Here is a 27570-nt window from a genome sequence, read left to right on the forward strand (position 1 = left end):
TAAAAAAGTCACCCTTGTATGATACATGCTACATCTGTCTTCCTACAATTTCCCTGGTGAATTCTAGTTCTAACTGGGGATGAAGTTAGGACAAATCCAGCTCTCTTTCCTTATAACAGCCCTCAGATATTCAAAGATGAATGTCTTTGACACCTATATCTTCTGTTCTCCAGCCTAAATTGAAGATACCCTCCGTCACACTTGGACAGCTAGAGGTGAACAAACTATCATCATCTGTATGTGGACTGATCGTTGCAGTAGAACAGGACTTATGCAGAAAGATTCGGGGACAGCCCCATCATAGTTTGAATTATATTTTCAGATGTAACCATAGTGCCTTCCTTGCCTGGAGTTGGTAGCATTTCTTAACTGAATGAATGTCTTATAAACTAATGAGTTAATGATTCCTGAACTTATGCTTAACTTAAATCCCCAGTTTTTTTCACATTTACTTCTGCTTCTGATTCTATACTTGTTTGTTTACTTTGGGGGATAGATGACAGGACTTTACATTTGTCCCTGTTTGACTTCATGTCATTAGAGCTATCCAGCTATCCAGTCTTCCAACATTTTCAGATTGTTTCGGATACTAATTCTGTTCTTTCGTGTTTTGTCTCTCAGTATCATGTCATCTGTAGTGCTTGTGTGCTGCCAATATACTTATCTGAGTATTTAAATGGGATATGTTATATTTAGATTTACATAAAAATATTCATAAAATCTTTAAAAAAGAGAATTTCCTGGAAGTAAACTTGCCTGGATCTGAGGGTATATGTACTTTACATTTGATAGTTGTTGCTAAGTAGCATTCTGTAGAAATTGTCAGTCTGAATCATCCTGAATGTTGTCTGCACAGGCAGGACTCCTCTCATATGAGACAAATAGAGCCCGAAAGGTTATTTTGAAGCACTAGATCATAGCATGCAACTCTGATGTTATTTTATGGACCTTCCAGGATTTCAAGAACATTTTTTGTAAAAAATTATTTAAAGTATAAGGAAAATATAATCTTACCTTAAGAAAATTTTTGTATAGTTGCTGTGTATGGTATTTGTTAATATGTTTGGTAATTGGGTTTTATAGTTCTTCATTCTACCCAAGTAAACTTAGATTTTCTTCAGTAGACTTTTCTGTCTATATTAAATTCTCATTTGGGTTTAAATTATGCTCTTGTGGCTGCTGATGTTAAGCAGTACATCAGTTGAGCAGTTTTTCTCAATTTAGTGGGTCATTCAAATTTGCAGACATTTCTTGTGCTTTGGTTGTTATTGTTCACTAGTTATTTGTTATGATTTTCAACCCAAGTTTCCCCCAAGGGATTTTTTCTTTTTCTGATAAATCAACAAGAGTGATAGGCAGGCTACTAATTTTATCATTCTGAATGCAGTCCTGCTGTCCATGCATGTACACACACACACACACATGCACACGCACACGCACACACACACATATAAAATGGGTACTTTTGGCTTCATTTCTTTTCTCAATGCAATGTCCATGTTGTTGTGTATTCTTTTTATTGCTGTGTAACATCCCACTGTGTGAACAGACTAGTTTATTCTTCTACAGAATGCATTGTTCCAGTTTTAGGTCATTATGAATAAGGCTGCTATGAACATTTTATACATGCCATTTGGTGAACATATTGTTTTATCTCTTCTAATATCTTTTAATCAAGATTATATTAATCTCTCAAAATTGTCTGCCAAATTTATTCCTCACTTTACCTTTTCATACTTACCTTTTCCTGAGATGATAATCTCTTAAAATTTATATAAAGTAAATGGCTGGATCATTAATATAAATGTGACAAGTCAGAATTTGTTGTTTGTTGTTCATTTGCTCAGTTGTGTCCGACTCTTTGTGACCTCGTGGACTGCACCATGCCAGGCTTCCTTGTGCTTCACTATCCTTCAGAGTTTGCTCAGACTCACATCCACTGAGTAGGTGATGCCATCCAACCATCTCATCCTCTTGTTGCCCCCTTCTCCTCTGGTGTTCACTCTTCCAGCATCAGAGTCTTTTTCAGTGAGTCAGCTCCTCACATCAGGTGGCCAAAGTATTGGAGCTTCAGTATCAAACCTTCCAGTGAATATTCAGGGTTGATTTCCTTTAGGATGGACTGGTTGGATCTCCTTGCTGTCCAAGAGACTCTCAAGAGTCCTCTCCAACACCACAGTTCGAAGGCATCAGTTCTTCAGCACTCAGCCTTCTTTTGGAGAAGGAAATGGCAACCCATTCCAGTATTCTTGCCTGGAAAATCCCAGGGATGGGGGAGCCTGATGGGCTACCGTCTGTGGGATCGCACAGAGTCGGACACGACTGAAGTGACTCAACAGCAGCAGCAGCAGCCTTCTTTATGGTCAAACTCTCACATCCGTACATGACAACTAGAAGAACCTATAGCTTTGACCATATGGACCTTTGTTGGCAAAGTGATGTCTCTGCTTTTTACTGCACTGTCTAGGTTTGTCATAGCTTTTCTTCCAAGGAGCAAGTATCTTTTAATTTCATGGCTTCAGTCACCATATGCAGTGATTTTGGAGCCCAAGGAAATAAAGTCTGTCACTGTATCCATTGTTTCCCCATCTGTTTGTCATGAAGTGATGAGACCGGATGCCATGATCTTAGTTTTTTGAATGTTGAGTTTTAAGCCAGCTTTTCATTCTTCTCTTTCACTTTCATCAAGAGGCTTTCTACTTTCTATAGCCTTAATGAATTTGTAAGACTACTATGAAAATGCTACTTTTTTGTTGGAAAGGGATTGTTGTTATTACTGTCATTATTTGCTTGATTGTTTCTCTTTTATAAGAATTTCCTTTTATCTTTTTTAAAAAAATATGTTTACTGTTTCAGAGAGCGTGACACAGGAAAGGAGGCCTCCCAAACTTGCATTTATGTCAAGAGGTGTTGGGGACAAAGGTTCATTCAGTCATAATAAACCAAAGGCTACAGGTACGGGTTAATAAAATACAGGTCTTATTTATATGATTTTTGATTTGCCATAGATTAAAAAATGTTGAAAAGTATTACTCCTTAATGTATATATATATTTTCTTCTTTCAGATATTTTTAGTAGTTTACTAAACAAGTTTATAGATGGTGTTGCTTAAGCCAAGACTTCCCAACCTTTTTTAATTAATGAAAATTTTCCTGTGAGGACCTGTGTCTTTTTCTGGTCCATATAAGCTGATTTTTGGAATCCCCTACTTGCAACATTTGTATATATAGCTTATGTGTGACTCAGTCACTTAGTCGTGTCTGACTCTTTGCAACCCTTATGGACTGTAGCCCTCCAGGTTTCTCTGTGCATGGAATTCTTCAGGCAAGAGTACATTCCCTTCTCCAGGGGATCTTTCTGACCCAGGGATCAAACCCCGGTCTCCTGCATTGCAGGTGGTTCTTTACTGTTTGAGCCTCCAGGGAAGCCCCTATATATAGTTTATAGTTGCACTGTACAAAATAATCTTTTATGGGTAATGTTATATAGGATAAAGTATACTAGAGATTATGTGAACTTTGCTAATAGAAGTGGCACAAGTTAAATTCCAAACTGCTAAGCAAAATTTTTGTCTTTCTCCCAGAAACTCCCTCACAGTACATGTAGAGTTCTTAGTTGTTTTTTGTTTCGCTTCCACATAGGTCATAGATTTATTAGGTGATAGTTATGTAAGCCAAACAGCTCATTTAAAAGGTGGCAAGAACTGTTCTAAACCCATATATAGATTAGGAAAAGATTATTTTTCCCTTGGTTTCAGTTCATTAAAAAGAAATTGTACTCTAAGAAATATTTTATGTGGCATTGGACCCTGAGAGACTTTGAATTAAATAAAATACATAGGCTGTAGTATTTTTTATGTTAACCTATGAATCTAGATAGATAGTTCAACTTGCTGCTCTCACTTAAATATAAATAGCCTAAAGATTTTAAGACACGTGTGCTACTTTTGTTGCAGCAGATTTTAGTTATAGGAATGAAGTATAGAGTTATCTGCTTTAAATTGAAAAAGAAATCAGATGTATATGGGTTCTAAAGACACCACTGCTCTCAACTATAGCATGTCCTCTTAGTACTAGGACAGGGGAATGTCTTGCCCTATCTGTAATATAGCTACGCTAATGTTTTCTTACATTTAATAAGTCTAGTGCATAAGAATACTGCTTCACTTTTCCAGAGACATGAAGAAACCCAGCAAGGAATTTGTTAACTAACAATTCCAAAATAGTTAAACTTTAAATCTTTTAAACTTAATAAGTAAAATTGATTTATATACATTTGAAGAACTTTTGAGGGCAGCTGTTTTAGAGTAAGAGGTTAAATTTGTGAACGAAGAGATTTGTCAGATGAAACTGGGGAATGATGATTTTTGACATTTGGAAAAAAGCCATAGTACATGAGGTGATTATTTTTTAAGTAGTTTTTTTTTTAAAGGTAGGCTTTTCTTTTATATTGTCTACTCTTATATTGTCTCTTGCACTGAACAATCTTTTTGATGTTGCAAAAATGGTTACCAAATTTTTCAAAGCTGAAGACACAAATAAAATATATTGTGTTTGCATACATCTGTTGGTTCTATAATTGTGATACCATATGCATATTAATTTCTCTTATGGAAAAACTTTCACATCATATTGGCTTTATTTTTAAAAGAAATTCTTCTTGTTCCATAGGATCTACCTCAGACCCTGGAACTAGAAACAGATCTGAATTATTTTATACCTTAAATGGGTCTTCTGTTGACTCACAACCACAATCCAAATCAAAAAATTCATGGTACATTGATGAAGGTAATCTGTAATTTTAGTGTTTTTTTTTTTTTAATAATGATTCTGTCCTTTTAACTTACCAGAGAGAAAAATAGCTTTTCATCAGTGTATGTAGTTTTTGGGAACAAAATGAGTAGACCATAAAACTTTCTTTATTGATAGTGCTGAATTAAAATATTGTAGACAGTTTGAATGACACTGCTATAAAGGTTATTGCAATATTTAGAAAATGTATCAGCAGCTTGTTTTTTTCACTTCATTCATCTGCTTAAGGTAGAAGATCTCTAGAATCAATTGAATTGTTTAAAGACTTCTTGCTCTCTTGATATCCTTAAACACTGCTTTTAAAAAACCCTACTTTCCCTTGGTTCCAGGATATCACTTTCTTCTGGTTTATTCTTTTTTTGTTGTTGTTGTTGTGCATCTGTTCAACAAATATTTATTGAATGCTTTCTGTGTTCCAGAAACAGATGTAGAATTTCAATCTTGATGAGCATAATAAAAGCATATGATGCATCCTTAAATTAGAAAATAGAAATAATTTAGTTGTAAAAGAACATTGTTTCTATCATTGTTTTGCTTATATAGTTTAAAAGCTATTCTCTGCAACATTTGATTCATTTATTTTAAAAAAAAAAAAAGCAAATACTGAGTATTTTCTTAGTGGCTGTGAATCCAGCCATGGAAAAGACTAACGAAGTTCCCAGTTATAGGCAGCTTATATTCTAGTTGGTATGATAGACAATAAATGTATAGACACATAAGATGATAATCAACTGTGACATGTGCCATGAAGGAGACACACAAGGTGATAGCAGCTGGTAGGAAGCCGGCTCCCAGAGGGTGGTTTGGAAAAGGTTCTTTGAGGAAATGATATTTATGTGAGATCTGGATGGTATGAATGAACCTACCAGAGAAAGAGCTTGAGAAGAGCATTCTAGGCAGAGGAAATAGCAAAGAACCTGAAGTGAGAAATTTTTATATCTGCGGAACAGGAAGTAGGGGCAGGCCAGAGTGACTGCAGCAGGGTAAGCAAGAAGAGGTGTATGAAACGAATCTGGAGAGGCAGGCAGGAGCCAGATCATCTAGAACCTAATAAGTATTGGTGAGAAGCTTAGTATTTATTGAAAGAATACTGGAAAGCCATTGAAGGTTTTAAACAGGGGAATGACACAAGATCACGTAAGATCTTTAAATTTTAAAAAGATCTCACTAGTTGTTGTGTGGTAATTAGATTGGCAAGTAGAGGGCGGAGAGACCAGGTGTCACTGGCTGCAGTGTGAGGGATGATGGTGGCCTCGACTGTGGAGATAATGGTAGAGGGTAAGAGTGTTGGACACATTGGGGATATATTTTGGAGACAGAAACAAGACTTTGCTTTATGGAACTGAGTGTTGGGCTTGGAGGGTTGAGAGTTTGGAAAAGAAAAGAATTAACTTTAAAATAGATCAAATATGAGTAAAGAATCTTAAATGAGTTAAAGTGTTAAGTATAGTAAATACCCTTGTAGTCACTACTCACTTTAAGAAAAAGAACACATTATCATTCCCTTTGAAATCCCCTTGGCACCTCTTCCTAGTGTCACCCCCTGCACTCTCCTCTGAGCTACCATCATCTTTAATTTAGTATTTATCATTCTCTTGGTTTTCATGATCTCTTTATGAGTTTGTCTATCTAAATAGCATACTGTTAGTTTTGCATGGTTTTGAGTTTTATATGCAAGGAATCAGACTGCATGGATATCGTGTTACTGTCTTCCTCAACATTATGTTCTTAAGAGTCATCCAAATTGTAGTATGTGATTATGATTTATTAATTTTCATTGCTGTATATCATTCCATTCCATTTCATTGCTGTGAAATATTTAAATATACCACAATGTAATTGTCTCTTCAGCCATTGATGGACTTTTGGATTGATTTTATTTTCTTGCTATTATTGACAACTCTGCTGTTAACATTCTTATCCATGTCTAGAGTATGTTCCTAGGAGTGGAACATAGGAGTAGGAACATGTTCCTACTATATGTGCATGGAATATGCACATCTCTCCTTTACTACATAGTGCCAAAGTGTTTCCCAGCATAGTTATGCCAGTTCACACTCACATCAGCTTTGTGTAAGGGTATCATTTACTTGTCATTCTCACCAATAGTTAATGTTCTAAGATCTTTGCCTTTTGAAGTGATATCTCATGTTGGTTTTGACTTTCTTTTATTGTGTTTCCTAATGAGGACAAAAATATTTTCATTGATTTGTTGGTGATTTATGTTTCTTTTTCTATGAGTTGCCTTTATGAGTCTCTCTTGGAAAGAGAAATTTTTTTCTGGTCTTTCTTAAAAACTTGATTTATAGACCCTTTTCAAATACTAATCCTTTGTCAGAAATAAGGATTACAAATATTTTCTCCTTATTTGTGGCTCTTATTTTTATTCTTGCTACAATGCTTTTTAGTGAACAAGTAGCTCTCAATATTATTGTGGTCATACTTGTCAGACTTTTCCTTTATGATTGTATACTCACGTTTAAGATATTTTCTCTACCCTAAAGTCACAAAGACCATTCTTCTTTATTCTCTTCCCAAATTTGTAGTTTTGCATTTGATGTCTTTAAGCCATTTGGAAATGGTTTTTTTGTAGAGTATGACAGAAGAGTTTCAATTTAATTAAAAAAATATAGATAATTGATTATCCCAGCACTGTTTATTAAGACGTTTGTTCTTTCAATGCTGATTGGCAGTGCCTGCTTGGCAATTATGTTAGTTATTTTAATGAAGCAGCTTTTGAATTTGGTCTCTTAATTCACTGATTCCTGTTTTTGTGTTTATTCTTTCTCCTTGACTACTTTTTGGGAGGTTATTCTGTTGTTTTTCTAACTTATTAAGTTCTATGCTGAGTTTATTAAAATTACCTTACCTTTTTGCTAAAATAAACTACAAAGTTTATACATTTCATTTATAAGTATTACTTTAGTTGTATTCCACCAGTGTTCATTTTTTCTCTTCCTTTTTTTCCTTTATTTTAAAAACTTACTTTATTATTTCTTCTTTGATTCATTAGTTAGAAGTGTCTTTCTTAAATTTTTTGCTGTCTTTTTTATATTAGTTTTTGTAACTTGATTGTATTTTGGACAAAGAATGTAACTTATACAGTTCCAATCAATGCTATATTTTTTTGGTTTGAGTAATTGGGAGCCATTCACTGAGGCAGAAAAATTTGGAAGTGGGGAAGGAGAATCAAGAGTGCTGACTTGGAGACAGTAAGTTTGCAGTGCTTATGAGAATCATACTAGAAGAGGTCTGGTGGGCAGTTGGACTTATGTATGTACATTATTCTTGGATATGTTTATCTAATTAAGAATAATTTTTTATAGTTGCTGAAGACCCTGCAAAATCACTTACAGAGATTCCTCCAGACTTTGGACACGCTTCACCACCACTGCAACCTCCTTCCATGAACTCACTCTCCAGCGAGAACAGATTTCATTCTTTACCATTTAGTCTGACAAAGATGCCCAACACCAATGGAAGTATTAGCCACAGTCCACTCTCTCTGTCAGTTCAATCTGTGATGGGTGAGCTGAACAATGCCCCTGTGCAGGAGAGTCCACCCTTGGCCGTATCTTCTGGTAACTCACATGGCCTGGAAGTGGGCTCGTTGGCTGAGGTCAAGGAGAATCCTCCTTTCTATGGGGTAATCCGCTGGATTGGTCAGCCACCAGGCCTCAATGAAGTATTAGCTGGACTGGAACTGGTAATTAATTTGACCTAAAAATTGTATTTCTTTTCCATCTGGGGTTTTGTACAGAATTTTCCTTATTATATTTTTTTGGTGAAATATTTTATTTGTCAAAAAGCCATCACTAGAGAAAAATTTTATTACGAATTGCCTGACTTCCTTTGCCACCAGTTAAGCATATGATCCTCTTGTTCGTGATGTTAGTTTGATGTATGTTCAAGGAATGAAAATAGATGTTTAGGCTAATGTGTTTAGGCTCATTATATTAAACAGAATACGGTAAGGAAAGCAAATTTTTTTTATCAGTTTTTCTTTTTCTTTTTTTTTCTTAACCTTCCTTCTACAATCAGTTCCAATGTTTATATCATTGACTTTAAGATTAATCACCATTTTAAGTGACATTTTGAAATCTTTCATTGTGGGAAAGATTTTGGAAATTAGAATATTGCTTGACATTTCATAATCAGGAAAGAGAATTTGAGTACACTTAGGTTTTATTTAAAAATGTTTCTTATCTTTTAATTTGTTGGTTTGCAGGCTATGGAATGCTAATTTTTCTTTTTGAGTGGTTAAAATAAATAGCTTTGTTTGCCCTTCTCTCCCTACTAGTTTTAATGCTTTTGGAAATGGTGCAGAAAAGTCAGTGAACCAGGGAAGGTTTAAGCATGTATTCAAAAGGGAAATACACTGAGGATTTTATGCTGAAATAAGGCATTAATTTCTCAAATTGTTAGTCATGGGCAGAAACACTAATTAGTCAACCCCCTTTTTCTGATGAAGTTCTCAGGACAGGTGTGACAAGGGAGTTCTAAGAAAAGGTTAACTTAGTTAACCCTAAGATAAACAGGTCTTAGTTCTTTGTATATGTCTTTGCAAGATGCAGAATAATGCATGTCTAAGCTTCTTTTTTTTTTCAGGAAGATGAATGTGCGGGTTGTACAGATGGAACATTCAGGGGCACTCGCTATTTCACCTGTGCCCTTAAGAAGGCGCTGTTTGTTAAACTGAAGAGCTGCAGACCCGACTCGAGGTTTGCGTCCCTGCAGCCAGTTTCCAATCAGATCGAACGCTGTAATTCTTTAGGTATTTGCCTGCCTTTCATTTATTTACCAATCTGAAATGATTCTAGTTCTAATCTCATGTCATTTTGCAGTAGATAGTAGTAACAGTGTTTCTTTCTTTCTTGCCAGTGTTCATCAGGCTTTTAAATCAGGAAAAAAAAAAGATTATTTGGTCCATAAGAAAGTTACATTTATTCTAAGAGGGGCCATTTAAGAAAAAGTAATAGCCAGGAAACTGTGCTTGAGACCTTAAAAATTGAGAAATAGTGGGATTTATTTTTCCCTTTCTGTTTCTTACAGACATTTAATTTTCAACAACATTTAATATTCAACAACTCAGGAGGTAGAGATGGAAATATGGCCTTTTTTGTATGGCACTGATTTTCATCTCTTTGTATTGTTCAAGTACGTTAGTCAGCATATCTTATCAAGAATGACTTTCTTCTCAGTGTATTGTCTAAGTACCTCAATAAGCATATCTTATCAAGAAGTCAGCATTATTAGAAGAAGTAGTTTTAACTGCTTGATGAAGGGCTGATCCTTTCATCACTTATAGTAGGTGGCAGTTTCCTGATACTGACCCTTTCCAGTTTTGTATCGTCATGGTGAAGCATCTTGAGGGTTAAACAGGTAAAAATAGGAAAATTATTTTTATGAAAAACATGTTTTCTTACAGTAGAAATAGTGCTTTAAAACTTTTTGTTTTCTTTTCCAACTTGAAAAATGAAACATCTTCAGACAAAATATTTGGGAAACAAAATAGTTTGCTTGGCAAAGATGCTTTTTTACATTGCTCAATATTCTAAAGTGTTTTTTAAATTGTGGAAGAAGTAAGGTTGAAAATGAATGTTAGCTTTTTTTTATAAGCCAGGCTGAATAACAATTAACCAAAACCTACCTTTAATTTAGTTTTAAATTGAGTAATAAATTGTGTGTCAAAATACAAAAAGATATTTTTAAGTGAGGAAATATGTATGGGAATATATACTAGATTAGCTTAAAAGAGTTGTTTTCGTTTTTATCTTTGCAGCATTTGGAGGGTACTTAAGTGAAGTAGTAGAAGAAAATACTCCACCAAAAATGGAAAAAGAAGGTTTAGAGATAATGATTGGAAAGAAGAAAGGTATCCAGGGTCATTACAATTCTTGTTACTTAGACTCCACCTTATTCTGGTAAGTTTAAAATTAATGCACTAGGAATATAATACCACGGGGGCAGGTATGTGTGTGTGTGAGAGAGGGAGGGAGAAGGAGGGAGAGAGATGGAGGAACTGCCAGCTGGCTCTGAATGGAGAAACTGGGGGCTCGGGTTCAGGAAAGACAGGGAGAAGGAGATCAGCCCTGGGATTTCTTTGGAAGGAATGATGCTAAAGCCGAAACTCCAGTACTTTGGCCACCTCATGTGAAGAGTTGACTCATTGGAAAAGACCCTGATGCTGGGAGGGATTGGGGGCAGGAGGAAAAGGGGACGACAGAGGATGAGATGGCTGGATGGCATCACCGACTCGATGGACGTGAGTTTGAGTGAACTCCGGGAGATGGTGATGGACAGGGAGGCCTGGCGTGCTGTGATTCATGGGGTCGCAAAGAGTCGGACACGACTGAGCGACTGAACTGAACTGAACTGAACTGAACTGATATGCTCCTGGGAAACTACTGAGTATTGTTTTCTGTGCCTGTATCCGAAAAATGAGTACAAGAAGTCATGCACTGAATGATGGATAAGAGGAAATGGTGGTGTTACAGGTGGAACAGATATTCTGAGTGTATGTGGGAAGGCAAAGGACTGAAAAGAATAAGTACAGGATCTTTGTGCACAAATCAAATAACAGGACTTTCCATAAGTCATTGACTGATTTGGGTGTTTGTTTTACTAGGTAGAGGCAATCATAAATCTGCTTTAAAGAATTATTTTCAGTAGAAGCAGTTGCCCTTGTTTATGTAGTTTATTCCAAAGTTGAACAATTTAACATGGCAAAAATTTTTATGCTCTGAAGATTGAACCAAGTATAGTGCTAGTTAAATTGAGCATAACCTGCCAGCTTGGTACAGCCATGTTGTAAGAAGTAGGAAGTTAATAAGATGTTAAAATTTCAAAGGCAGGAAGAAGAATAAGTGGAGGGCCATTTTGGGGGCAGAATATTTTCAGTCTCTCTGAAGTGTTGACAAAAGCAAGAATTGATGTAGTATTCTTCAGATTTTATGATAAAACTGTGTTAGCCAAATTTTCTTTTTTCTTTGATGTTAGCATGTAACTGCTGTTAGTCCCAATTGATTTAAAGTAATTTAGGTCTCTGCAAGAGGGTGTGATGAGAAAGAAGTATAATATCTAGAATGGGTTGCGTATTGGCAATGTTTTTACCTTGGGAGGTTAGTTTCCAGACTTTCTTCTCTGTTGTCTATTTGTTAACTCAGATCTGTAGGCTTTCTTTCAGTTTTGGCAAAGAACTTTTTACCCAATAGGTATATTTTTATCCTTTAACACTGTCAATCAACAGTTTACCTTCTTCTTCTCTCTCTCTTTTTTTAAAATAAACTAAGCAGCAGTATTTCTTTATTAAAGATTTACTTATTTATTTTATATTTTGGCTGTAGTGGGTCTTTGTTGCTGCATGCAGGTTTTCTCTAGTTGTGACAAGCAGGGGCTCATTGCAGTGCATGGGTTTCTCATTGTGGTGGCTTCTCTTGTTGTGGAGTGCAGACTCTAGATGCACAGGCTTCTGTAGTTGCAGTGTGTGTGCTCAGTAGCATTGGCTTGAGGGCTCTAGAGTACAGGCTCAAGAGTTGTGGCAGAGTGGCTTAGTTATTCCACCGCATGTGGGATCCTCCTAGACCACGGGCCAGACCGGCATCCCCTGCACCGCAAGGTGGATTCTGAACTACTGGACCACAAGGGAAGCACTGTAGTTTACCTTCTTGATATTAATATTCTCCTTATCATGGGAGGATTTCTGGGCCCTAATGAGTGAGCCATAGGAAACCTGACAGGGGTTTTGGTTGCCTGTATTAATGAAAAACACTGATTTGTATGTTATGTGTTCTCTCTCGTGATTTTTCTCTTCATATTCTTTTTAGTATGTGTTTCTCAAAAACGAGTGTACTTCCAGCATGAGGGAAAGTATTCTTTTTTATTTTTCAGCTTATTTGCTTTTAGTTCCGTTCTGGATACTGTGTTACTTAGACCTAAAGAAAAGAATGACGTAGAATACTATAGTGAAACTCAAGAACTCCTAAGGACAGAAATCGTTAATCCTCTGAGAATGTAAGTAAAAGATATGTAGTTATTTTTCCCTTTAGATGGTGTCTTATTGGCTGCCTCTTGGTACAGTAATTAACTTATTCTCTGCTTTCATTTAATGCGAAATGGGAGAGAATTACTTCTCTTGGTGAAGTATTAACTTTTAAAAAAACTTTTGGCCCTTGTACTACTTTAACATCTGACCAAAGTGTGGCACATAGGGCATGCCATGAAATGTTGAAACCATTTGGTAGCATACACTCAGAATAGCTGATATAAAGTACTTGGGACTTCTACCTTCTCCAACGCAATTCCTAAAATGTTCCCTGATAGCTCAGCTGGTGAAGAATCTATCTGCAATGTAGGAGACCCTGGTTCAATTCGTGGGTTGGGAAGATCCCCTGAAGGGATAGGCTTCCCACTCCAGCATTCCTGGGCTTTCCTGGTGGCTCAGACGGTAAAGAATTCGACTGCAGTGCAGGAGACATGGGTTTGATCTCTGGGTTGGGAAGGTCCCCTGAAGGAGGGCATGGCAACCCACTCTAGTATTCTTGTCTGGAGAATCTCCACTGACAGAGGAGCCTGGTGGGCTATAGTCCATGGGATTGCACAGAGTCAGACACAACTGAATGACTGAGCACAATCATGCTTATTAGCCTACTTGGTATGATCTGGTTTCTTAAACTTAATTTTATCTGAATGAATAGCAGCAAGGGAAATTTTTTATTTATGCAGTAGTGAATATTTAATAGTTTTGTATTAGAAATAGATGAGATATATTTTACTGACATATTTCTTGGTTAAAGGAAGATATTTGGGTCTCCTTCCACCTCCCTTAAAAAGGTGATGATTTTGGTCATTTCCTAGTTTAAGAATTTAAAATATGTCTTTCTTTGGCCACAGAGAGCAATTTGTAGTGGTAGAAGTACAAGACATCTGGTAAGAGCTTTTGAAAGTGGTGGGAGGAATATGGGATGATGTCACATTATAAAATTTAAACTATGAAGAGTCAGGGCTGTAGATCACAAAATAAATCCGTTCTTTCAGGAACACAGAGAGAAAGCTATGTAAAGTCCATATTAAACTAAACTTAAATTTTGTGACATATTTTTTAACAATGGAAATTAATAAATATCTTGATATAAGATTGCAAAATGCAGAACACTGAAATATAATGAGCATTCAGAAAGACCTATTATATAACATGACTAGGAAAGTATATTTATAGGTGAATAATTTTTCCACTTGTATCTTTTCTTTACCTTAAATTCTATTAGTGATGAAAAAACTATAGTTTTCACTTAAGATAATTATGAGTCTTGATTTTTACATCAATTATTTTATATTATATTTGTATAAATACAAATTTTTAAAATACTATCTATTCCTCCCCCCAGTGATTGATACTAGAACAAGACAAATTAAATCCAAAACTAAGGCATGTGACCACTTCCTTATTTCCTTATTTCCTTCTCAGTTCAGTTCAATTCAGTTGCTCACTAAAACACCATAAATCCATTAATAAACATTCTTCGAATATTGTTGTCCAACCCGTTAAGAATCATGGTTAATCAGACTTTGTCATCCTGTCCACAGCAAGAAACTTACCAAATGCCCTGTTTTGATCAAGATTCTTTTTGTCTACAGCAGTCATATCTAGGTTATAGCTGACTAGTTTTACATGGGACTGAATCTGTGCCTTCTCCATTTCAAGCTTCTCACAGGCAGATACCCTGTTTTTTTAACCTTACTCATATTTGTATTCCTGGTGACCAAAAGGTTAGATTACTGTGTAAGTGGTACGTGTTCAATATATGTTGGCTGCAAAGAGCTAATGAGTGAGTAAATAGTAGATAGGAAAAATGGTTATAAGATTATCTGGTACTGACTTGCCTTTATTAAGCCCATGGTGGCCTCTAAGGTGTCTTCTGAAGCCATTTTTAGAATTAGAATTTTGTCAAAGATTGAGTTTCCTGTATTCAGACAAAGATGAGAGAAAATGTAATTATGATAATTGGTTTGACTGCAGATTTTAGAATTTCACTTTCTTATGACTGCCCTTTCCCATTTCCCTTGGTAGCTATTTCATCCTTTAATATTAAAAGGACTTTCTCTCAAAATTGTATATTCTATTTTGTAAAGTAAATGTTTTAAATCCTTAAGGACATAGAGAAAACAGTCATCATAAATTAAAATTATTTTTTTCTTTTATTACTGTATAATAGTTATTTCAAAATTTTTAAACCTCAAGAAGCTTATAATTGTATTTTAAAAAATACTTATAAGCATATTGATTTATGACACTAGATTTATGTAAGAAATAACATGATTATTAAAAAATGTGTTATGCTCATTGTAAACCAACTATATACTTCAGTAAAATATTATGTTAATTTAATATGTATGCTAGAATTAATAGTTTTTTACTAACAGATATGGATATGTATGTGCAACAAAGATTATGAAACTGAGGAAGATACTTGAAAAAGTTGAGGCTGCATCAGGATTTACCTCTGAAGAAAAAGGTGACTTTTGATTTATAGGATTTGCTTTAAAAATAACTTGAAGGCATAAATGCTAATTTATTGGCTGAAATGTTATATCTGTGTAGTTTTGGGGGTTTTATTTTAAAATATAATTTTTCCTTTGTGATGTGCAATTTTCTTCCCTTTTTATAAATACTTTCTCTCTTCTAAAATGAGTGATATGTGAAATAATGAACCCCTTTAAGAAGCTGACTGGTTTTAGTATATTATGAATACATAAGGAGAATTTCCATCCAGCAATGATACTCAGAGGTGTTTTCTTTACTCTGGTGAAGAGTTGCGCTGAATTTCCCACAATTCCCACTTTGCTTTCCTTGTTATTAGGTGAGTTACAAATGACTGATTAGGATTTAAGATTATGGTCAGAGACAATGTTTAATCTGTTCATTAGCTAATGAATTTCCTCAGAGGTTCAACTCCTGACTTTGAATGTGTTAACAGTATATTGTAACCAACTTTAATATTTACAGTCTTGATAATTATTTAAATAACAGAAAAAATAAGGTCATACTTAAGGTTAAGTTCTTCCCCCCAAATTAAAATTATTTCCCTATATATGAATTATTATTTAAAATGCAATGAAGTTATAACAAACTTGGCACATAATACTTTCTCATAACATTTAAATATCCTTTGTATTTTTTTTTGTTAGGAAAACTTGAGAACTATTCTTTTCATTGAAATAATATTGATTATGAAATTGAATTCTATATAGGAATATGACTGTTTTAAATAAAAATAGAATGGTTTAAAAATTTTGTCTGTGATTTATTTGATTTTTTATCTTCTCCTAGATCCTGAAGAATTCCTGAATATCCTGTTTCATCATATTTTAAGAGTAGAACCATTGTTAAAAATCAGGTAATTTTAAATTGTTACATAAGCATTGGAAAAAAAGACAATCCTCATTTCCACTGCCATCATTCAGTAGAATTGATTTTCTTAGTGATTACTTAATATTGTGTTTGTTTAATGATCCTAATATTTAGGTTCCTACACTGCAAATTAATTTAAATCAGTCTTCTCCATAGTATCATACTTAACTGGAAGATCAAATCCAATATAAATTTATGCTTTTAATTTTAACCCCAGTAATAAATACTATTGTAAGTCATTTTCTTATTATACTGTATATAAATATATTTGTAATTTAAATTAATGAATCCTTTAAAGAGAATCTTATTTGAATTCAGTCAGACATGATGGGAGCACTGTTTCTGGCTACACCACTCAATTAATTTAGCTTTAAATTAGCTCTTTTATTTCCAGTTTTATAGCTTGGTCTTTTCCCTGTCAACTTGAATGAAAGTCTTGAATTTCATGCAGTGAAGTTCTTCATGAGATATTCTAAGTGGATGAATTTTCCAGGTTGAATGCTGGACCTTTTTACATTTTAGTGTGGGTTATTTTGCTGAAGAATCTTGCTAATATGCTATTTTGTTGTTCTTGTTCAGTTGCTAAGTCATGTCTGACTCTGCAACCCCATAACTGCAGCACACTAGGCTTCCCTGTCCCCCACTATCTCCTGGAGTGTGTTCAAATTCACGTCCTTTGAGTTGGTGGTGCTGTCTAACCATCTCTCTGCTGCCCCCTTCTCCTTTTGCCTCAGTCTTTCCCAGCCTCAGGGTCTTTTCCAGTGACTCGGCTCTTCTCATCAGGTGGTCAAAATATTGGAGTTTCAGCTTCAGCATCAGTCCTTCCAGTGAATATTCAGGGTTGATTTCCTTTAGAATTGACTGTTTTGATCTCTTTGCTGTCCAGGGGACTCTTTAGGAGTCTTCTTAGCACCACAGTTCAAAATCATCTCAAAAGCATCAATTCCTCAGCACTCAGCTTTCTTTGTGGTCCAGATTTCACATCTGTACCTGACTGTTGGAAAAACCATAACTTTGTTTGAACCACTGTCAGCAAAGTGATGTCTCTGCTTTTCATTACACTGTCTAGGTTTGTCATAGCTTTCCTTCAGGGAACAAGTATCTTTTACTTTCATGGTTGCAGTCACCATCTGCAGTGGTTTTAGAGCCCAAGAAAAGAAAATCTGTAACAGCTTCCACATTTTCCCCTCGGTTTGCTATGAAGTGATGGGATTAGATGCCATGATCTTAGTTTTTTGAATATTGAGTTTTAAGCCAGCTTTTTCACTCTCCTGTTTCACCTTCATCAAAAGAGTCTTTAGTTCCTCATTACATTCTGTCAATAGATTGGTATTACCTGCATATCTGAGGTTGTTGATTGATGCTTTTGAACTGTGGTGTTGGAGAAGTCTCTTGAGAGTCCCTTGGACTGCAAGGAGATCCAACCAGTCCATCCTAAAGGAAATCAGTCTTGACTGTTCGTTGGAAGGACTGATGCTGAAGCTGAAACTCCAATACTTTGGCCACCTGATGAAGAGAACTGATTCATTTAAAAATACCTTGATGCTGGGAAAGATTGGAGGCAGGAGGAAAAGGGGGCAACAGAGGATGAGATAGTTGGATGGCATCACCTACTCAATGGACATGAATTTGAGTAAGCTCCAGGAGTTGGTGATGGACAGGGAGGCCTGGCATGCTACAGTCCCTGGGGTTGCAGAATCGGACACTACTGAGCGACTGAACTGAACTGAAGTTGTTGATACCTCTCCTGACAATCTTGATTCCAACTTGTGATTCATCCAGCTCAGTATTTCACATAATGTACTCTGCATATAAGTTAAATAAGTAGGGGACAATATACAGCCTTCTCGTACTCCTTTCTCTATTTTGAACCAGTCAGTTGTTCCATATTCAGTTCTAACTGTTGCTTCTTGACCTGCATACAAGTTTCTCAGGAGATGGGTAAAGTGGTCTGGAATATCCATCTGTTAGAGAATTTTTCAGTTTGTTGTGATCCACATAGTCACAAGCTTTAGCATGGTCAATGAAGCAAACATAAATGTTTTTCTGGAATTCCCTTGCTTTCTCTATGAGCCGACAAATGTCGGCATTTTGATCTCTGATTCTTCTGCCTTTTCTAAATCCAGCTTGTACATGTTGAAGTTCTTGGTTCACATACTGTTGAAACTGCTTGAAGGATTTTGAGTGTAACCTTACCAGATGTGAAATGAGTGCAATTGTACAGTAGTTTGAATGTTTTTTGGCATTGCCTTTCTTTGGGACTTGCTGGGGTCCTGCCCTGGTGGATCCAGGGAATTCGAAGGGGAGACGGCGTAGGTGAGGAAAACTTATTTATTTAATTAGAAATATAAACAGAGATTAGGAAGAAATAGTGTAGTAGGAAAATTTAGTGGAGAAAAGAGGCTGAATAATTTGGTTTACATGGAGAACCAATAAAATCTCAGGACAAGAGATTTACACCATCTACGTTAGGCTACTGGCGCCCGTTTGAATATCGGAGAGTGCCCCACCTTGGGCTCCTTCTCTCACAGATCTTAGAAGCTGGGGCAAGTAAGTAGACATGGCAAGCCTCCACGCCCCAGATGGGAATTCAGCCAGAAAATAGAGTAAGAAAAGAAGACATGGGGTAAACCAGTCTTTCCAATGACTGGCCCCACCTCTATTATCTGGAAAGGCCTTTTATACCTTTTTTTGTACATAGAGATCAATGGATAATATAAAATTATGCAGCATCAGCAGCCCTCACTCTTATCGAGACCAGGCTTTCTCTTTGCATACCTAGTTGTATACACAAGTTTTAGGTGATTTACATCATCTTCTGGCCAAAAGGCCAATTAACATTTTACGGCCCTTTTCTGATAAGGGTTTGTCAACCAGAAGACTTATTTTTGTTGTTCTTCCCAAAGTCTGGTGCCACTCTCAGAAAGCACTAAATAAAGTTACATTATTACATAGCAAGAATACAACAATTTATAACAAGTAAAAGGAGTACAGTGATTTATAACAAAGAGAAAATTAATTAACTCAAAAGTCTAGTATTGCTAACATCAAAACTACTATATTCCTGTTTCTGCATCCGTTTACATTAATATCCTCCCAGGTGCCTAAAAGATAAAGGATATGGAGGCCTGGTGGCAAACATTAACTCAACAAACTCTTCACAAAACTAATTCTTAGCTCCAAAAGGCTCTATATCTTTAAGATGTTTTAAGCTTCGTGCCTCTCACGGTTGGGGGCTGTAAACAATCCACAAGTTTAAAGCAGACCGGTCAGATAGATTAGAAGGCCATCAAAGGGGTTTTAAGCCGAAACATTCTTTTTATATGCAGGAGACTGTTAACTGGAGCTTTGAATTAACTCTTTCCAGAGAAAAGGTGGTAATGTCAGAAGAGTATAGTATAGCAGACAGTTAACAGACAGATTTTGGTTTTGGGGTAGATGCTCAGGAAAACCCAGGGGAACCCCTGAAGCCTGACTTCCCTTGCCCATCAGGCCTTTCCGCATGACCTTGTCATGGGTGGGATCTCCCATGCTGGCTCCTGGCAGGGACCAGAATGAAAACTGACCTTTTCCAGTCCTGTGGCCACTGCTGAATTTTCCAAATTTGCTGGCATATTGAGTGCAGCGCTTTAACAGCATCATCCTGTGGGATTTGAAATAGCTCACCTGGAATCCATCAACTCTATTAGCTTTGATTGTACAAACACTACCTAAGACCCACATGATTCCACACTCCAGATGTCTGGCTATAGGTGAGTCATCACACCGTCTTGGTTGTCCAGGTCATTGAGACCTTTTTGTATAGTTCTTTAGGATGGTTTTGGTCACCGCTTCTTGTACAGTGTTACGAACTTCTGTCCACAGGTCTTCAGGCACTCTGTTTACCAGATCTAATCCCTTGAATCATCATCTCCACTATATAGTCATAATGGATTTGACTTAGGTCATACTTGAATGGCCTAGTGGTTTTCCCTACTTTTCTTCAGTTTAAGCCTGAATTTTGCAATAAGGAGCTGGTGATCGGAGCCATAGTCAGCTCCAGATCTTGTTTTTGCTGACAGCATAGAGCTTCTCCATCTTCGGCTGCAAAGAATTTAATCAGTCTGATTTTGGTATTGACCATCTGGTGATGTCCATGTGTAGAGTCATCTCTTGTGTTGTTGGCAAAGGGTGTTTGCTATAACTAGTATGTTCTCTTGACAAAACTCTGTTAGCCTTTGCCTTGCTTCATCTTGTACCCTAATGCCAAACTCGCCTGTTAACTCTAAGCTATCTCTTGACTTTCTCCTTTTGCATTCCAATTGCCTATGATGAAAAGGACATCTTTTTTTGGCGTTAGTTCTAGAAGGTCTTGTAGGTCTTCATAGAACCGTTTGACTTCAGCTTCTTTGGCATTACTGCTTAGGGCATAGACTTGGATTAAAATGATGATGTTAAATAGTTTGCCTTGGAAACAGCTGAGATCATTCTGTCATTTTTGAGGTTGCACTTCCTTAAAAGCTAACACAGACAAGGATTCTTACTCATCTCAGTGTCTCAAGTGATTTTCTTTGATGCCAATGTTGAGTTAATGAGTAAAAAGAAAGGAAGGAAGGGTTGATGGACAATACTGCAGTTATAATTTGATAATGTTTTGGAAGTTCTGGCTAATGAAATAAGACAATATATTTATCATCTCTTCAAATATGGTGATAACTATATGTATACCTGGGCTTCCCAGGTGGTACTAGTGGTAAAGAACTTGCCTGCCAATGCAGAAGATATAAGAGATGCAGATTTGATCCCTGGGTTGGGAAGATTCCCTGGAGGCGGACATGGCAACCCACTCCAGTATTCTTGCCTGGAGAATCTCATGGACAGAGGAGCCTGGCAGACTAGAGTCCCTAAGGTCACAGGAGTAGGACATGACTGAAGTGACTTAGCATGCACATATGTATACCTAGAAAATCCTAGAGAATTGAAGAAATTGTAGTATTAATACAAAAATTTGTAATTTGGCCATGTAGAATAAAATCATGGAGAAATCAATTGTATTTGTTAATCACTAGCAAATATGAAGAAGGGATAATTCCATGCTTCATGAAAGTATAAAATTCTAAGGAATCAATTTTATTGAGATAGATTTTTTAAAAAGTTGTCCATAGCTAAAAAGTGATTTGATTAATTAATGAGAAAGATTATATTTAAGTAGAAAGATTAAATACGTTTAACATGTTAATTTTTATAAAATAATTTGTACATAATCAAGATCTTAACTTTTTCCCCCCTTTGGAATGCTGTAAAACAATTTTAGAAATCTCTATAAGATGTGAAAACATTGTAGTGTTTTTTAAAAACAATTCTATTATAAGCTATAAAGATAGCACAACAGACATTAAAGCAGTGTGATACCAGTACACAATTAGAAACTGAATAGAAAGAACTGAATACAATAATAGTATAGCCATATAGATATGGCTGGGAGAGGATACCTCACTGAAGGCAGTATGCACAACTAAAGAGAGAACTGCTCATTTAGAAGATAGATCTGAAGAACTTACCTAGAATGTAGCCCAAAGGGACAGAGTTATAAAAAGTAAAGGATAAAAACAAAGAAAAGAGACATGAAAGACAAATTCCAATTGTAGTTCTCAGAGGAATCACTAGAGATTAGGGAAGCAGCAACAGCTTGAGAGATAATAACTGAAGATTTTACAGAACTTTTGACACACTTAAATTCTAAGAAAAAAGATGCACAAAATTCCTGAGCAGAAAGAAACAGGACTAAATTACCAGTCAGAGACTTATTACAAGGTATGCTTTAGTAACATAAAACCAAATTTAGAATAAGGGAATGTTATGCAAGAAACAAGGAAGTCAAGCAAGAAATTGGTAAAGGTAGGTATATCAAGCTTTCATACTTAAAAACAGTAGCAACGACTAATTGTGTGGGGGGTGCTAGAGTGAAACTGAAGTTATAGCCACCAAGGGGAGAATCTAGTGGATAGAGGTGAAGCCCTCCAGGAAAAATAATGGAAAAAATCAGCATCAGGAAGCAGATATAAGGGAATCTTCAGGTTGTACTATTGAGTACCTCTTACTATAGAACCATAGAACTGGGGATTCTTCTTTTATTTTTTAAATGTTTGATTGAAGTATAATTGCTTTACAGTGTTGTGTTGGTTTCTGCCATACAGCGTGAGTCAACTGCGTGTGTGCCCTAAGTTGCTCAGTCATGTCTGACTCTTTGTGATCCTATGGACTGTAGCCCACCAGGCTCCTCTGTCCATGGGATTCTCCAGGCAAGAATACAGGAGTGGGTTGCCATGTCCTCCTCCAGGGGATCGTCCTATATAATCAGCTATATGTATACATATATCCTCTTCTTCTTGAGCCTCCCTCCCACTCCCTCCACCACCACCCACCCCTCTTGGTCATCACAGAACATCAGGTTGAGCTCTCTGTATTATACAGCAACTTCCGAACTGGGAATTCTTATTACATGGATATGTTATATTCCATATTACTAGATAATCCAGAATCTGTAAAAAATTTGAGTCAACTACCCACTATGGTCTGTGTTACAAAGATAGACCTACAAACCTGTGAATACTTTTATCTCCTCCCTAGACATCTGTTTTCTTTTAAAGTTAATACAACATTTGTATCCTTCTGCTCTTAGGTTTTTTTTGGGGGGTGGTGATAAACAGAAATGTAAGGTGTGTGGTTTTGTACAATACCATCAATTTTGCTCTAATTCTTATATATGTGTTTCTCAGTGATGAGCTAATCACCCTAGGATATTATTAATCTTCTAGAACTTCAGTTATGAGGTGTGAGTAGTTGCCGCTCCCCTCCCCCTCTCATTTTCTGTCCAAATATCACAAAGCTGTTGGTATTACATCCTCATTTTTGATTCCCATCTCATGGTTGCCTCTCTGTGCTCCCTCCAACCACCATCCCTCTCGTTTATTACTATTAATATTTCTGAGTTTTGTAACTGCTCACCTCTACTACTTCTGCTTTCTTTGTTTCCAGTCTTATTTTTTCTGTTACCTGTTGATTCTTTTTAATGCTTTTTGACTCTCACAGAAAAATGCTGGCATTTTATTGTCATCAATAATAGATTAAAATATTGGTACAGCATAACCTTCAGATTTCTTGGTTATCTTTTTTTTTTTTTTTTTTGTCGTGGAGTCTCAACAATTTCTACTTTGTTACCAAATAAGTTGTCTTTATTTCAGGGTATAAGTTGCTTTGGGAAACAGGGTTTCTGAGATTAGTGTGTATGTTAATATTTTTCCCTAAAAATCTTGAAATCTACTTATAAATCTGATTATAAACTGCCTGATTCTATGCCCAGAAATTCTGCTAAAAAGGGTAAGTAGTAAATTTAAAGATTATTGATTCTTTTGGTACAGTTAGTCTTGAATTTTCATGCATTCTAGTAAAAATATTTAGAAGGGAAAATATGTAAGGTAACACTGAGATTTGCATACAGTGGGTCCTAACTTGGTGCTTGTTGAATTAATGAGTGACCATCTAATAGTGCAGAGAAGAGTGAGCGGTTGTTTTACCTGGGTTTTACACCTGGCTCTGCTTTTGACTTGCTGGGAAGGATGATCCTTCACCTGATCTCAGGGCCTTCATTTTAGAAATTAAAAATTTCTAAAGGTCTAGAAGGTCTTTAGACCATCTGGAAGGTCTCTAAGGGTTTGTCCCATTCAGCCATGTATGAACTGACTTTCCTGTTAAAGGCATTAAATGCAATTTACTGTTTTCTAGCTTTGAACAGTAAAGTTGAACCAATGATATTAGCTTCTGGTTATCATTATTCACAAGTGCTTTTTGATTGCAGATGTTATTACATTATTTTTTTCCTAATCACTAAGGAAACTTTCAGTATGAAAACTAAAAAAAATAATTTGTAAGTTCTTATGCACAAGTACATTTAATTATTTTATCTAAATGATTGTCTTTATCCCTGTTGTTCTGTCAGAGTTGCAGATTTCTGTTCTCAATAGTTTTTGTGTTCTCAAATGCCCCTAGAACCACTTCACTTTCTGATGCATTTCATAAGGAAATTATCTGGCTTTTTCCTGCATATTTTTAGATCAGCAGGTCAAAAAGTACAAGATTGTTACTTCTATCAAATTTTTATGGAAAAAAATGAGAAAGTTGGAGTTCCTACAATTCAGCAGTTATTAGAATGGTCTTTTATCAACAGTAACCTGAAATTTGCTGAGGTATGTGATAATTACTTACTATATTTTATATTCAAGTCCTTAGGCTTCTTAAGAAAACCATTACTTCAATAACTATTACTTTTAACACACTGAGAACAGTTATAAACACAAACTGTTAACATAAATTTAAAAATTATGCCATGCTTCAACTTTGTCCTTGTAGAAAATACTTTAAATTGAACTTAGTAGACAATACTAAGATTGAACTTTTTAGATTTTTGGTGCCAAAGAAAATATCAATCTGATTTGTAACTTGAAAACATTTAAGTAGCTTAGAGCAAAAAAGATTGTGAGGGTTTCTGTTGTCATTTCACTCAATTTCACATTTTATCCAATTTAATAGTTTGCTCAAGCATATCATCCAAAGGAAGGTTTACTTTTCCTCTGTCAATGAAAGACAAAACTCACTTATTGTAAATGAATAAGTAATATAATTTACTTTTCTTTTACTGACTATCTTCATGATCTTAGTAGCACACACTGTGGCTCATTTTCATTGTATCCATTTTTAAAGGGTTGTTCTGATAAAACCTTAATAGCTACCATTATTTATTTGTTGAAATATAAGGAATAGTGTCCTTCAGTGATGAATTTCTTAATTATACTTGCAAAAACAATTTTTCTGAAACCTTTTGAAAAATATAAACCCAAAGTAGAATGTTACTCTGCACAGTCATCATATTCTTTGAGACCCCAGGTGGTTGAACTGCCGGACCTGTGTGTCCATGTGTCCATACATCTTGGACTACTTGAGGCTTGTGACTCTTTGGTGCTCTGCCTTTATACTCTGTGTTCACATGCAGATCCCATTTTACAGGCCATCCATGTTATGTTGGAACCACTGCTTGGTTTGACAACCATGACTATTTTGGGGGAATTTCAGGGAAATTTATCAGTGTTTTGATTCTAAAATTATATATATCCTTTTTTTTTTTAAGGCACCATCATGTCTGATTATTCAGATGCCTCGATTTGGAAAAGACTTTAAACTATTTAAAAAAATTTTTCCTTCTCTGGAACTAAATATAACAGATTTACTTGAAGACAGTAAGTATAAGATTTTTTAGTTTGTTTTTCAACAATAGTCTATCAGGTCATTCACATTAATTGTGAATATGAGTCTGCTAACTGCTGCTAAGTTGCTTCAGTCGTGTCCGACTCTGTGCGACCCCATAGACGGCAGCTCACCAGGCTCTGCCGTCCCTGGGATTCTCCAGGCAAGAACACTGGAGTGGGTTGCCATTTCCTTTTCCAATGCATGAAGGTGAAAAGTGAAAGTGAAGTCGCTTAGCTGTGTCCGACTCTTAGCGACTCCTTGAACTGCAGCCTACCAGGCTCCTCCTTCCATGGGATTTTCCAGGCAAGAGTACTGGAGTGGGGTGCCATTGTCTTCTCCGGAATGAGTCTAACAGGATACAAGTTTTCTTAAAGACAGTTTGCTGTCTGAAGAGCTTGGAAATATTACACTAGAAATTTGTTCTGAAAAAAATCAGACACGTAAATCAAGATTTCGTATGCAAATATATTTATGAATAAGAAATTAGAAGCACTCTATATGTTAACTAAAGGAGAGTGGTTAAGTGAATTACAGTGTATCTGTACAGCACAAGTACTGCTATTCAAATTCATGTTTTTGAAGACCAGTTTTATATGAAAGTGGTCATGATGTAATGTTAAGTGAAAAAGTATGTTGATATTGTCTACAAGAGGAGCTACACACACACACACACACACACACACACACACACTGAGTTATGTTAAGTATGCAGATATAAAGTTATAAGAGAAATTACAAGAGTGGTTATCTCTTGCTAACTGAAATTGTAGATGCTTTCAGTTTTCTTCTGTATGTTCTCTTGTGTCTTAGCACATTCATCAGTAGAAGTTTTATAATCAGGGGAACACTCTAGAGTTGTTTTTTTTTTTAAGTCATTTGGTCAGAGAAAATGTCTTTAAAAATATTCTGAATCCTAGGAAATCCAATTTATACTTTATGGGGAGGGATAGACTTTATTGAGTCCATGAGCATTATCCTTTTTAAAACTTAATTTTTCTTTTTAATCTTTTAAAATAAAAGAATGCATTGTAAAAGACCCCTTAACTCCCCCCACCCCACCCTTTTCAGCCCCCAGGCAGTGCCGGATATGTGGAGGGCTTGCGATGTATGAGTGTAGAGAATGCTATGATGACCCTGACATCTCAGCTGGCAAAATCAAGCAGTTTTGTAAAACCTGCAATGCTCAAGTAAGTTTGACTTCACTTAATGGATATTCTCTTAATAAATAATAAATCATTTGTAGTTGAACCAGATTTCAGGTTTTGAAAAGTTTTCAAAATCATAATTAACTTTAAAAAATTCATAATTAAGGGGTATGCTTCTTCTGTTTATTTGATGGATTTCCATGGGGTACTCAGTTGCCATTTATAGGGACATATTCCATTAGAGTAAGTGAAGTCCATTCCCTTCAAACATTGAGTTTGGCTCCTTAATGGCTTTCTTTTCATTTTCTGCTATAGGTCCACCTTCATCCCAAGAGGCTGAATCATAAATACAACCCAGTGTCACTTCCCAAAGATCTGCCTGACTGGGACTGGAGACACGGCTGCATCCCCTGCCAGAAGATGGAGTTATTCGCTGTCCTCTGCATAGAAACAAGCCACTATGTCGCTTTTGTGAAGTACGGGAAAGACGACTCTGCCTGGCTATTCTTCGACAGCATGGCTGATCGGGATGGTACTTTACAGACCTTTCTTCCACACGTGGCTATATTTGAGTTTGTAGTGGGATAGTTGTAGTGGGCTAGCCTGTTCTGAGTAACAAAACAGCGTTCAGGATTATCTTGGTGATGCATTAGCAGCCTTGCTACGAAACTAAGGAATAGTATTGTTGTGATAATTTGACATGCATAGAGTCTTTAAAAAAAAAAAAAAGAATCAGATTTTTTTCCTTTAAGGCTGAGAGTTTTTATTTCTACTTTGTTGTCCTTGACTTTTGAGCTCCTCTCATTTTCTATACTATAGTCATCATTTCTTAAGTACTTCTGTGCCAAGCTCTCTGGAAGGGACTTTAGGTCATTTACCTAAATCCTTGCAGAATGGGAGTGGTTCCTGTTTTTGTCTTAC

At 36.0% G+C, this 27570-nt stretch overlaps 1 protein-coding gene across 16 annotated transcripts in view; it reads left to right on the top strand.

Annotated features, from left to right (window-relative positions):
- Nucleotides 1-27570, top strand: part of CYLD (CYLD lysine 63 deubiquitinase) — a 66896-nt gene that overhangs the window by 33006 nt on the left and 6320 nt on the right. For all 16 annotated transcript variants that reach the window (XM_069552778.1, XM_069552767.1, XM_069552770.1 and 13 more), the window contains 12 exons: nt 2857-2955; nt 4672-4788; nt 8139-8518; nt 9421-9586; nt 10595-10736; nt 12703-12825; nt 15235-15326; nt 16142-16208; nt 24315-24447; nt 25386-25494; nt 26573-26691; nt 26965-27181. In XM_069552778.1, coding sequence (XP_069408879.1) covers nt 2857-2955; nt 4672-4788; nt 8139-8518; nt 9421-9586; nt 10595-10736; nt 12703-12825; nt 15235-15326; nt 16142-16208; nt 24315-24447; nt 25386-25494; nt 26573-26691; nt 26965-27181 — 1764 coding nt within the window. The remainder of the gene's footprint in view (nt 1-2856; nt 2956-4671; nt 4789-8138; nt 8519-9420; nt 9587-10594; nt 10737-12702; nt 12826-15234; nt 15327-16141; nt 16209-24314; nt 24448-25385; nt 25495-26572; nt 26692-26964; nt 27182-27570) is intronic.

The sequence above is a fragment of the Ovis canadensis genome, chromosome 14, assembly GCF_042477335.2.
Source record: "Ovis canadensis isolate MfBH-ARS-UI-01 breed Bighorn chromosome 14, ARS-UI_OviCan_v2, whole genome shotgun sequence".
In the NCBI taxonomy this organism is placed as follows: Eukaryota; Metazoa; Chordata; class Mammalia; order Artiodactyla; family Bovidae; genus Ovis; species Ovis canadensis.